The 14,927-nt window shown below is 40.1% G+C and overlaps 1 protein-coding gene across 1 annotated transcript in view; it reads left to right on the top strand.

The window, feature by feature from the left end:
- Positions 1 to 9,332: 9,332 nt before the first annotated feature.
- The window catches only part of EEFSEC (eukaryotic elongation factor, selenocysteine-tRNA specific), an 82,993-nt gene continuing 77,398 nt past the window's right edge, over positions 9,333 to 14,927 (top strand). The window contains exon 1 of the mRNA XM_075286624.1: positions 9,333 to 9,631. Within this exon, the coding sequence (XP_075142725.1) occupies positions 9,340 to 9,631 (292 nt within the window). The 5' untranslated portion in view covers positions 9,333 to 9,339. The remainder of the gene's footprint in view (positions 9,632 to 14,927) is intronic.

Raw genomic sequence — 14,927 nt, 5'->3', positions numbered from 1 at the left:
TTATATACAGGATTATATACAGGGTTATATACAGTGTTATATACAGGATTATATACAGGATTATATACAGGGTTATATACAGTGTTATATACAGGATTATATACAGGGTTATATACAGGATTATATACAGTGTTATATACAGGATTATATACAGGATTATATACAGTGTTATATACAGGATTATATACAGTGTTATATACAGGATTATATACAGTGTTATATACAGGATTATATACAGGATTATATACAGTGTTATATACAGGATTATATACAGGATTATATACAGTGTTATATACAGGATTATATACAGGATTATATACAGTGTTATATACAGGATTATATACAGTGTTATATACAGGATTATATACAGGATTATATACAGGATTATATACAGTGTTATATACAGGATTATATACAGTGTTATATACAGGATTATATACAGGATTATATACAGGGTTATATACAGTGTTATATACAGTGTTATATACAGGATTATATACAGGATTATATACAGGGTTATATACAGGATTATATACAGTGTTATATACAGGATTATATACAGTGTTATATACAGGATTATATACAGTGTTATATACAGGATTATATACAGGATTATATACAGGATTATATACAGTGTTATATACAGGATTATATACAGGATTATATACAGTGTTATATACAGGATTATATACAGGATTATATACAGGATTATATACAGTGTTATATACAGGATTATATACAGTGTTATATACAGGATTATATACAGGATTATATACAGGATTATATACAGTGTTATATACAGGATTATATACAGTGTTATATACAGGATTATATACAGGATTATATACAGGGTTATATACAGTGTTATATACAGTGTTATATACAGGATTATATACAGGATTATATACAGGGTTATATACAGGATTATATACAGTGTTATATACAGGATTATATACAGGATTATATACAGTGTTATATACAGGATTATATACAGTGTTATATACAGGATTATATACAGGATTATATACAGTGTTATATACAGGATTATATACAGGATTATATACAGGATTATATACAGTATTATATACAGGATTATATACAGTGTTATATACAGGATTATATACAGGATTATATACAGTGTTATATACAGGATTATATACAGGATTATATACAGGATTATATACAGTGTTATATACAGTATTATATACAGGATTATATACAGTGTTATATACAGGATTATATACAGGATTATATACAGGATTATATACAGTGTTATATACAGGATTATATACAGGATTATATACAGTGTTATATACAGGATTATATACAGTGTTATATACAGGATTATATACAGTGTTATATACAGGATTATATACAGGATTATATACAGTGTTATATACAGTATTATATACAGGATTATATACAGTGTTATATACAGGATTATATACAGGGTTATATACAGGATTATATACAGTGTTATATACAGGATTATATACAGTGTTATATACAGGATTATATACAGTGTTATATACAGGATTATATACAGTGTTATATACAGGATTATATACAGTGTTATATACAGGATTATATACAGGATTATATACAGGATTATATACAGTGTTATATACAGGATTATATACAGGATTATATACAGTGTTATATACAGGATTATATACAGGATTATATACAGGATTATATACAGGATTATATACAGTGTTATATACAGGATTATATACAGGATTATATACAGGATTATATACAGTGTTATATACAGGATTATATACAGGATTATATACAGTGTTATATACAGGATTATATACAGGATTATATACAGTGTTATATACAGGATTATATACAGTGTTATATACAGGATTATATACAGTGTTATATACAGGATTATATACAGTGTTATATACAGGATTATATACAGGATTATATACAGGATTATATACAGTGTTATATACAGGATTATATACAGGATTATATACAGTGTTATATACAGGATTATATACAGGATTATATACAGTGTTATATACAGGATTATATACAGTGTTATATACAGGATTATATACAGGATTATATACAGTGTTATATACAGTGTTATATACAGGATTATACACAGTGTTATATACAGGATTATATACAGGATTATATACAGTGTTATATACAGGATTATATACAGGATTATATACAGGATTATATACAGGATTATATACAGTGTTATATACAGGATTATATACAGTGTTATATACAGGATTATATACAGGATTATATACAGTGTTATATACAGGATTATATACAGTGTTATATACAGGATTATATACAGTGTTATATACAGGATTATATACAGGATTATATACAGGATTATATACAGTGTTATATACAGGATTATATACAGTGTTATATACAGGATTATATACAGTGTTATATACAGGATTATATACAGGATTATATACAGTGTTATATACAGGATTATATACAGGATTATATACAGTGTTATATACAGGATTATATACAGGATTATATACAGGATTATATACAGTGTTATATACAGGATTATATACAGTGTTATATACAGGATTATATACAGTGTTATATACAGGATTATATACAGGATTATATACAGTGTTATGTACAGGATTATATACAGGATTATATACAGTATTATATACAGTGTTATGTACAGGATTATATACAGGATTATATACAGTGTTATATACAGGATTATATACAGTGTTATATACAGGATTATATACAGGATTATATACAGGATTATATACAGTGTTATATACAGGATTATATACAGGATTATATACAGTGTTATATACAGGATTATATACAGTGTTATATACAGGATTATATACAGGATTATATACAGTGTTATATACAGGATTATATACAGTGTTATATACAGGATTATATACAGGATTATATACAGTGTTATATACAGGATTATATACAGTGTTATATACAGGATTATATACAGGATTATATACAGTGTTATATACAGGATTATATACAGTGTTATATACAGGATTATATACAGGATTATATACAGTGTTATATACAGGATTATATACAGGATTATATACAGTGTTATATACAGGATTATATACAGGATTATATACAGGATTATATACAGTGTTATATACAGGATTATATACAGGATTATATACAGTGTTATATACAGGATTATATACAGGATTATATACAGTGTTATATACAGTGTTATATACAGGATTATATACAGTGTTATATACAGGATTATATACAGTGTTATATACAGGATTATATACAGGATTATATACAGGATTATATACAGTGTTATATACAGGATTATATACAGTGTTATATACAGTGTTATATACAGTATTATATACAGTGTTATATACAGGATTATATACAGGATTATATACAGTGTTATATACAGGATTATATACAGTGTTATATACAGTGTTATATACAGGATTATATACAGTGTTATATACAGGATTATATACAGGATTATATACAGTGTTATATACAGGATTATATACAGTGTTATATACAGGATTATATACAGGATTATATACAGTGTTATATACAGGATTATATACAGGATTATATACAGGATTATATACAGTGTTATATACAGGATTATATACAGTGTTATATACAGTGTTATATACAGGATTATATACAGTGTTATATACAGGATTATATACAGGATTATATACAGGATTATATACAGTGTTATATACAGGATTATATACAGTGTTATATACAGTGTTATATACAGGATTATATACAGTGTTATATACAGGATTATATACAGTGTTATATACAGGATTATATACAGTGTTATATACAGGATTATATACAGGATTATATACAGTGTTATATACAGGATTATATACAGTGTTATATACAGTGTTATATACAGGATTATATACAGGATTATATACAGTGTTATATACAGGATTATATACAGTGTTATATACAGGATTATATACAGTGTTATATACAGGATTATATACAGTGTTATATACAGGATTATATACAGGATTATATACAGGATTATATACAGTGTTATATACAGTGTTATATACAGTGTTATATACAGGATTATATACAGGATTATATACAGTGTTATATACAGGATTATATACAGTGTTATATACAGGGTTATATACAGTGTTATATACAGGATTATATACAGTGTTATATACAGGATTATATACAGTGTTATATACAGGATTATATACAGGATTATATACAGGATTATATACAGTGTTATATACAGGATTATATACAGTGTTATATACAGGATTATATACAGGATTATATACAGGATTATATACAGTGTTATATACAGGATTATATACAGGATTATATACAGTGTTATATACAGGATTATATACAGGATTATATACAGTGTTATATACAGGATTATATACAGGATTATATACAGTGTTATATACATGATTATATACAGTGTTATATACAGGATTATATACAGTGTTATATACAGGATTATATACAGGATTATATACAGTGTTATATACAGTATTATATACAGGATTATATACAGGATTATATACAGGATTATATACAGGATTATATACAGTGTTATATACAGGATTATATACAGGATTATATACAGTGTTATATACAGTATTATATACAGGATTATATACAGTGTTATATACAGGATTATATACAGGATTATATACAGTGTTATATACAGGATTATATACAGGATTATATACAGTGTTATATACAGGATTATATACAGTGTTATATACAGGATTATATACAGGATTATATACAGGATTATATACAGTGTTATATACAGGATTATATACAGTGTTATATACAGGATTATATACAGGATTATATACAGGATTATATACAGGGTTATATACAGGATTATATACAGGGTTATATACAGGATTATATACAGTGTTATATACAGGATTATATACAGGATTATATACAGTGTTATATACAGGTTTATATACAGTGTTATATACAGTATAGACAGTATTATATACAGCATAGTGTCACTTACACAAGGGAAAGTGAGAGGAATTGTAGTGATGAATAAAAAGAGTAATGGCGTTCACTTATATGGACATGTTCACATGTGGCAGATATGCTGCGGTATTAGGGCCATGTGCTGTGTGTTACAGTTGCAGCACATTACATTAGATTTAACAATATCTCATCCAGGGAAAGCAGAAAAAATCTGTGGTGGAAAATACGGACAAAATCTGCAGCGCACTGCGGCGAATCTATGTCTAATAATCCGCCGTACACTGCTAGGCCCGACCCAAAGCCCGCACTGTATAAAGCCCCTTAGGTAGTCTGAACAGAGTATAATGTAACCTTAGTGCCACAATACAGTATAACACTCCCCTTGTGGCCATCTCAGCACCCCTCACATAGTATAATGCCCTCCTTCTGGGCCCCACATAGTATAATGCTCCCCTTGTGGGCCCCACATAGTAGAATGCTCCCCTTGTGGACCCCGCATAGTATAATGCTCCCCTTGTGGGCCCCACATAGTATAATGCTCCCCTTGTGGACCCCACATAGTATAATGCTCCCCTTGTGGGCCCCACATAGTATAATGCCCTCCTTGTGGGCCGCACATAGTATAATGCCCTCCTTATGGGCCCCACATAGTATAATGCTCCCCTTGTGGCCCTCTCAGCGCCCCTCACATAGTATAATGCCCTCCTTGTGGACCCCACATAGTATAATGCCCTCCCTGTGGGCCCCACATAGTATAATGCCCTCCCTGTGGGCCCCACATAGTATAATGCCCTCCTTGTGGGCCGCACATAGTATAAAGCCCTCCTTGTGGCCCTCTCAGCACCCCTCAAATAGTATAATGCCCTTCTTGTGGGTCCCACATTGTATAATGCTCCCCTTGTGGCCATCTCAGCGCCCCTCACATAGTATAATGCTCCCCTTGTGGGCGCCACGTAGTATAATGCCCTCCTTGTGGGCCCCACATAGTATAATGCCCTCCTTGTGGCCCTCTCAGCGCCCCTCACATAGTATAATGCCCTCCTTGTGGGCCCCACATAGTATAATGCTCCCCTTGTGGCCATCTCAGCGCCCCTCACATAGTATAATGCTCCCCTTGTGGACCCCACATAGTATAATGCCCCCCTTGTGGGCTCCACATAGTATAATGCCCTCCTTGTGGGCCCCACATAGTATAATGCCCTCCTTGTGGGCCCCACATAGTATAATGCTCCCCTTGTGGGCCCCACATAGTATAATTCCCTCCTTGTGGGCCCCACATAGTATAATGCCCTCCTTGTGGGCCCCACATAGTATAATGCTCCCCTTGTGGGCCCACATAGTATAATGCCCTCCTTGTGGGCCCCACATAGTATAATGCTCCCCTTGTGGCCATCTCAGCGCCCCTCACATAGTATAATGCTCCCCTTGTGGCCATCTCAGCGCCCCCCACATAGTATAATGCCCTCGTTATGGGCCCCACATAGTATAATGCTCCCCTTGTGGACCCCACATAGTATAATGCCCCCCTTGTGGGCCCCACATAGTATAATGCTCCCCTTGTGAACCCCACATAGTATAATGCCCCCCTTGTGGGCCCCACATAGTATTATGCTCCCCTTGTAGCAGGTTACTACATGTTATAACCACAGCACGTGAATGAGATTTGTAGAAATCACATCCAATATGGCGCTACTGGACATCCTGGTGGGTTAGGCGTCAGCGAGTTTCCAGCCTGAATCTGCAGTGTGTCAGTTTATTCCATACAGGTGACATAGGGGGTGCTTTGTGCTGGTCAAGCAGTTAGCTAAGAAACCGCACGGACCCCATAGACTATAATGGGGTCTGCATGATTTCCGCTGCAAGTGGTGCTTTTTTCTCCGCATTTTTCGCCCTTTTCCTGGCATTATAGTGGATGGCGTGCGCAGATTTCTGTGGGTATCCACTTTTTCAGGCGGATTAGGTTTGTAGGCGGACCCCCAAATACAGGTGTGATCCTAGTGTAACCGGTCTATGGACAAATGCTCCCACAGGTTTCCTTCGGGGCCCCATTTGCTTTGTATATAGTGTATAATGTCCGATATAAAACCCCGCTGAACACGGCCCTAGTGAACGACTTGAAAGCTTTAGTTGTTCCTAAGCGCTCTCAGACAGCCAGTTCTGTGTATGTGAGGAGAACCTGACATTATTATACCCTATATCCCAGCACTACAGCTAGTCCGCCTGTCATGTGATATCCAAGGAGGGCTCAGGGGCCAATGTGTTTATAAAATGGGGATCGCCAGATTTGCAGAACGCGCTCATATTCCTTCAACCATTGAAATATCCTTGAAGTTTGATGGATTTGGACTGTCAGGAACATTGTTATTTTTGGAATTCGTCCCCTCCACTATAAATATGGAAGAATATGTGTGAGACCTGAACATTTAACCCCGATCTTTTCTGGCAATATCACTTCCTGCGCTTACTCTAGGATTGCTATAGGAATGAAAACAAAGTCTCCATGATAAAGGAAATATATTCTGCGGGTGGGTGTTGGGTTTCTCTCGGGTAAGTGCTTCATGCGCTAAACATTTAGAATTTATTTGCGGTCGTGTATCGGATTTCGACAAAGGGAAAGGTACAATCTATGGACACGAACCAAGGTCTTACACGAGACTCCTGAGTAATGAATGGCTTATTTATTTGAGGGAAATTTATTTAGTTTGGACACGGCTTACACTTTTTTTTTTTTGCTTTAGATTAAGTAGACGCGCACACGCATTAGAATCGGAGGAAATGATGTGCCCCTTCCCAGAGCATAATAATCCTATTTATGGGAGTTGATGGAGATATTATTAGGATTCTAAACAGCTCAGGGTTAATATGATAATGTGGAATTGTTAATCGCTGAAGGATTGGAAGGCGTCTGCAGACAGGAATACGGTTACATGTCAGATCCCAGGTGTATCACAGCTCTACACATAGCTTACATGACAAATAGGACTCCTTTTAGGCTATGAAACAAGTAATGTTACCATAGATGTGACCAGGGCCATATTTATAATAGGAGGGCACATGCCTAGGGAGGACAGTCAGAGGGGGCACACAGAGAAAACATAGTTTGGGAAGTTTCTTGCACCCCGGTGCTGGGCTCACTATTGAGCAGCAGGGAAGGATGAGAAGGTTATAGAAAGTTTGATGGAGTCAACCAAATATCATCTCCCCTGACCGACCCAGTGAAGAATTAGGCTTATGTTTATTAATGAGTGATATAACTAGCAATGAAATGAGGATCTGGTGAAGATGATGTCACGGGGGGACGACAGAGTCAGGGGGACGTGATCTTTCCGTGATCCGGTCTATCTGATGGTTGCCATCTCTCCTTCTTCAACGACCACTCATTCTGTCTATGATATGCGTCTCTCATGAGATATGAAGCTGTTTATCTTCTTTGGAAAAAAAAGGTACAAGAGATTGATGTGCGAGTTATGTTCATTACAAAAAAAAAAAAAGAAAAGAATGAAATTCATCCTAAAGCCCCCCGTTGCGGAAATGCTTTTTTTTGTTGTTGTTGCAGATTTTGCTGTGATTTTTTGAGCCAAAGCCAAAAGGCATGGGAAACCTATAGGAAGTTCTTATACGTCTACTTTCTGCTCAATCCTCTCTTGGCTTTGGCTCAGAAAAACGTAGCAAAATCTGCAACAAAAAAGCAGCATTTCTGCAACGCGGGCCTCAGCCTTATAGGGTTTCTCCAGCCCCTAAGAATATATTCATACAATTCTAAGTGGTCAATAATACTGATATTCTTATTTTCAAGATTCTGTGTATTTTCTGCACTGTTGGGTCACTGCGGACTCTGCTGCTTCTTGATGTCATCACTGTATGATGATGTCATCACTGTATGATGATGTCATCCAGCACAGGCAACCAATATGGTGGACACATGATTATATTATATGATAAAGTTGATTTTGAGCACACAGTTATATATTCTTACTAGACCTGTATAAGCTGGTGAGTACATGAGATGACTATAGGTCAGCAATGGATGATTTATACTGCAGATCTCTAGTGACACCCATTGCTGGCAGTAATCTGAGGAATGAGGTTTGTATATTAAGAATTAGATGCAATGAACATTGGACATGCCTATAAAAGGCTTAATAGGGAAATATCAGAAATGGCAGAAAAAAATAAATAAAAATAAAATAGTAATGAATACTGCAATAGGAATGGCCAGATTGTTTCAGAGGAGGAACTAATGCGTTGTGTCTTTTGTTCCCGGTCGGAAGGGTTTCTCGGCGCACTACGCGGAAGCAGAGCGTCTCACGCTGGAACGCAGGCATGGCCGCCCCCATGACAGCAGCTGGGGAGACTCTGAACTTCAATGTCGGGGTGCTGGGCCACATTGACAGCGGGAAGACGTCCCTGGCCAAGGCCCTCAGCACCACGGCCTCCACCGCCGCCTTCGACAAGAACCCGCAGAGCCGGGAGCGGGGCATCACCCTGGACCTGGGCTTCTCCTCCTTCACCGTGCCGCTGCCCCAGCACCTCAGCCACACCGGCTACAAGAGGCTGCAGTTCACGCTGGTAGACTGCCCGGGCCATGCGTCCCTCATCAGGACCATCATAGGGGGTGAGTGTGGTCCTGTCACTGGGGGCTAAACACAGCTGAGGGTCCGGTACAATTGTATCTAGTGAGGCAATGCAAACACATCAATGTCTATCTTGTGCTGATAGTTTGCTACAATGTATCAGTGCAGTATTAACCTGGCAGGACTGGATACAATGCAACAAACCCTCAGCTCAGTGTCACAGCTTCAGCTGGGCTCCTAAAGTGGTTGTCCAGGCTGTAGAAATCTCTGTCATAAATCTGCCATGTGTGAATGCACCTTAATGTTGATGCTCCACTTTGCAGAAAAGTGTTTTTTTTCTTTTTTTTGTTGCAGATTTTGCTGAAGTTTTTATGAGCCAAAGCCAAGAGTAACTATACAAGAAGGTAAAAGAACGTCCTATATATTTCGGCTCAAAAAAATGCAGCAAAATCTGCAACAAATAAGAACTCTTCCCTGATGACCTGTCCTAAGGAGAAGCCATCGCTGTCATCGCCCCGGAGAGCTCGGCTTCTGACAAGCCGCCAATTATTCTTGCAAAATACAAATGTGGTGTATGAGAAGGTACGACACAGTGGATATCTCTAGGGGGCGCTCACGGGGGGGGGGGGGGGGGGGGGCAGGGAGGTCTCTCTACTTAGAGTTGGTTGATAACCGAGAGCAATTGTGCATACCAGTAAATGTAGCCCTATAGTCTCCTCTAGTATCAGGGGGGCCCGACCCTTGTCCCACCCTACTGATCAGGAGACGGCAGTGTTCAGGTCAGCTCTGTGGTCTCTTTACCGAAAACCAGGCCCAGGGCTGTACATTATATACTGTCTGTGCACAGCTCGTTCACTGGAATGGGACTGAGCTACAAACAGACCATGTGATCGATGAATCTGTCGTCAGATGACCTAGGAAGTGGAACGCGCTTCAAACAGCTAATCTGCAGCGGCCCCGGCTGACCTTCAATGTATGACTTATTCTAAGGGTAGGTCATCAATTACCAAAGCCCAGAACGTCCCTTTAATGGAGGCGCAGGATGTCCATGTGACCACTGCTCCATTCACACTCTGCATTAATTCTAGTGATTGGTGGACACGGCTCTTGGCTGTTGTAGTACTACAACTCTCAGCATGACACTGGCCACACCCATTGTCTGAGATTTCCTCATGTTCAGACCCATAACAAATGCTGCAGCATAGCCATGTGACCCGTTTTGGCCCGGGTTTGGCAGAACATTCTCCTCTGACTGTCAGCAATAACATTTCCAATCACTGACAGCAAGCAGAGAGCTTTAAAATGTTGTGGAACGTTGCGTTATACATTGCGTACACTTAAAGGGGTTTGCTGGCAATCACATCCTTACGGTAGGTCATCAGTATCTGATCGCTGAGGGTCCAACACCCACGACCCCTAATGGTCACCTGGTGCAAGAAGCTGCAGTGTTGGGGTGAGCTCAGTGGCCTCTTCACTGCCAAGCACAGCGCCGTACATATTGTAGTGGCCATGCTTGGTATTGCAGCTCACCCCTAGTCACTTTACTGCTGCTGCTGTACCTTGTGACCAATGACCGTGATCAAGCAGCTGATCTGTGGGGGTCTGGGGTATCCAATCATGTTTTGATCACATCCTCAGTAATAAATGCTCCCAGTGAACATGACGCAGTGCGACGCAGATACATCGCCACCAGGTGTCAGCGTGACAAGATCGCACTGCACAAGCGTGGACCTGTATCATGTGATAAATATATTTTTTTTAAATTTAATTTTCTAAATGATTAAACGGCAATATGGCCGCCGGCGTTCGTGTCGCCTTCGGGGTTTTTTTTCACATTTTCCCACGGAAAGAAATTGAGGAGACAATGGGCCATTCTGTGAAGCGGCGAGTCTCTCCTGAGTGGGAGCGGGTCACGGTGACATGTCAATGAATCCTTCTCGCAGGCCCGTTCCCTCCTTTGTTTTTCCTGCATGTCATGAATTTTATCAGTTTCCGCCATCGTGTTTCTCCAGTATTTCTTTCTCTTCTCGGTTTGTTCTTTCTGCCAACGACAGTCTAATGGCCGCAGAAGGAGATGTGAACCGTCCGTGCCGGGAATGTGTCCTCATGTGTCGCCCATTGTCAGGCCCAGGCTCTCTTAATTTATTCCAATTATGATGAAGGCGGCGACGGCGGAACCTTCCGGATCTGTGGGGTAAAGACTCTCCACCAACAATGTCAAATATAAACATACCGAAACGTGAGCGCTGACCTAATATACAGAATACTATGTATGGGAATGTATATAGAAAGGATAGGTAATGGCATCACTCTATGAATATTGGGGGTCCGAGCTCTGCAACCCCACCAGTCACCAAGCAGTCTAGGACATGGAAGCCATTCCCATTCACTTGACTGTATTTGCTGTCACTGGATGGAAACCTCATTATTTACCCCTGGTTAAAGGCTTGTTGCAACCTGTATCCTAAATCAGAATGGTTCCAATCACTGCCAAGACAGTGGATGCCAGCGGCCGCCATTGCTCCCACCACCCCCCGGGGCCCTGTGCTGGGCTCTCCAGCGCTCTCTCCTCTTAGACTTGTCTCTTTAGCTGCTGCCTGCAACAAATTAAGAATTAAAGGGAATAAAGGAGGACGGAATCAATGGCGGCGGCTGCGATGTAATCTCTCCTATCTCCTGCTCCTGCCTCGTCACCGGCACAGCTACTTTTTGGCTGCGGATCAGAGAAGTCCCTTGATTAGGACGAATGTCTTCAGGTAACTTAATTTATCGGAGTTTTGTTGTCTGTACTTCCTGCAGGCCGGATGTCTCTGCGCTATCACATATGTTATATATACAAGGTGCGCCGGTACTGAGCCTCATGGGGTTGGAATGTGCAGGTATTTTTGCCAAAAAAAAATGTAGTTTATTGCATATTGTACTTAGAGTGACAGCATGTTCAGAAAGTGGCCATAGGTGGGGGTCTGTGGGCTGAGACCCCACAATCGCTGGAAAGATGGGGCAGCAGTGATCAGCCAATCGATTCTATGAAGGAGACGTGATGGTAGCCAGAGGGGCGTCTCCTCGCCTCACCCAGACTCCCGCTGGTCATCACTTCTGACATATGAGTGCGGTTACTCTTCACAGGGTTATTACCACCCCTTTAAGTGACGCCATATTTCTAGGATACACCATCACTTTATGATCGGTGCAGGTAAGACCCCCGACTAATCCTGAGAATGATGGGGCTGCAGCGCCGGGTGCCATTCTTCACTTTCCCGGGAACATAGCAGTGCAAGGACTGGAAGGTGTCCCTTACATGGTAGCTCCCTGCACACCTGGTGACTCCGCATCGTTCCCCTCCACATCCTGAGTCCGCCATCTCCTATACAGATCTAGAAGTCGGGACAATAAGGATTTGCTCTAATTGTATCCTGGTCATGTCATGGAATCCGCACTGATACATTATAGCAAACAGGACAGAGACCAGCTGGGTGGGGTGGAATCATCCAAACCTCCTGCAACAATGTAAATGTATGGTTTATTAGAACACAGGATGACTTATGTGTGGGCTAACAGCCCCACCATGGTGTTTATCCAGCTTTCCTATAACCCTGAATGGCAATGATGCTTAGTCCAGCCGATCCTATAGCAAATTTGTCATTTGGGATTCTTGAAAAGCTAAAGGGATATATCAAGAGATCACCTGTCCACTGTGAGATCGATGTGGGTCAGACTGCTGCGATCCCTATAGGTTTCAAGAATGGGGTGTCATGCCCCATGGCCCCCCGGCAACAAGGCTGTGATCTATAGGAGTCAAATGGAGTGGTGCCTGCACAGCTATAGGGTTACTGAGGGTTGTAGTCATGGCCGTTCTCTCCATTCAACTTTCTTTGGGAGTGGCTGCTGGGGGAATGGGGGACACCAACCCCCCACCATATGCTACAAAATATGTAATGGAACCCCCACTTTCCATGTGCTATCTAGAGGATAGACGATAACGTAATATTATTAGACTATCAGGAGCTGCAATGGTAGCCACGTTGGCTGTCACCCAGCTTTTCCAGATATTCATAAGAGAGCATGGCCTAAAGGGGTGTTATAAAGTAATGCAAGTGAATGGGCAGCAGTTTGGGGTCCCCTTTATTTTCAGGATTGGTGGGTCCCTGATAGTAAAACCCCATTCCAGCATGTAAAGGGTCAAATCTCTACATTTCCAGATTGAATTCCACAATGAATCGTCCGCTCTCCTCCATATTCCTGTCCCCGTATGATTTCTGCGTGCAGAGTTCACGGCTCGTATGTTTCCACTTTCTTCTCTGATATCGTCAATGTTACGTTTTTGGTTTTTTTATCTTGAACTCTTGTAAATGCCCGAGGGAGACAAGATTAGGGGCAGCGGGTGTATCCGAGGCATGTGCGCGGAGGTATTCAACCAGGTGACGCAATGATGGAGGAAAACAGACGGAGCCTCCAGATCAAGGGATGAGTGACCTCATTAGTCGGGTTCAGGCCCCGGCCACTATTGGAAGGGGATTATTCAAGACGTTTCCTAATTCCTTAATGTTGTGGGATCAGGAAAAAGACAAAGCTGCGCAGATCCTGGATAAGGGCCGTGTTATTGAAAAATACACAGCGGGCCACATGTCTGAGGCCAAGGCGCACGGAAAATCAGGGCAGCGGGCGATCTGTATCCAGGTTTTAGGGGGGAAAACGGCGATCTGATGGTTTTACCTGCTTTTAGATCCTCTGCTGGGTTGCAATTTTTTTTTCCACCCGAAAATAGACCAGGTTTATAGGGGAGGGATTTTTTCTTTTGCTTGTGAATGGTGTGACATAGCTACATATATATCATAAGGATAAACCTCACAATCGTCCTCCATGTCATAGTCGCGTCAGGCCTATAACTTGGGGCAGCGCCATATCCCGGTGTCGGTTTCTTTGCCGCTTCTCGCCGCCCCGGCTGGTTTGGTACACACCTCGCTCCTGCCATGTCTGACCATAGAGACACTAAGACGGCTTAGGTGAGAACTGGATGGCAGTGGTCATAATGGTAGCCGTGTAAGTTGTGACCCAGCTTTCCAAGGTGCCGGATATAACTATGTAACACGTTGGGCAGATTTATTGTTCCTAGTTCTAGTATTTTCTGCTTACTTGCATTGCTTGGTTTGTAGCACAAGGGGGCGTTGTGGACCCAGCAATTTATCTCCTACCTGGAATGCCATAGGTCAGAAGGTCAGGGACAAATATTTGACCCTCTTGTCCATGGTCCTTTGTGCAGGGACACCTCTCTCATCTGACATCACTTGGACCTGTGCGCCCTGATCTGGCCAAGCAGCTGGCGGGTGATGATGGCTC

This window comes from Leptodactylus fuscus, chromosome 9, assembly GCF_031893055.1.
Source record: "Leptodactylus fuscus isolate aLepFus1 chromosome 9, aLepFus1.hap2, whole genome shotgun sequence".
NCBI lineage: Eukaryota > Metazoa > Chordata > Amphibia > Anura > Leptodactylidae > Leptodactylus > Leptodactylus fuscus.
The sequence above is the reverse complement of the archived record's forward strand: the minus strand, read 5'-3'. Positions and strand labels throughout refer to the sequence as shown.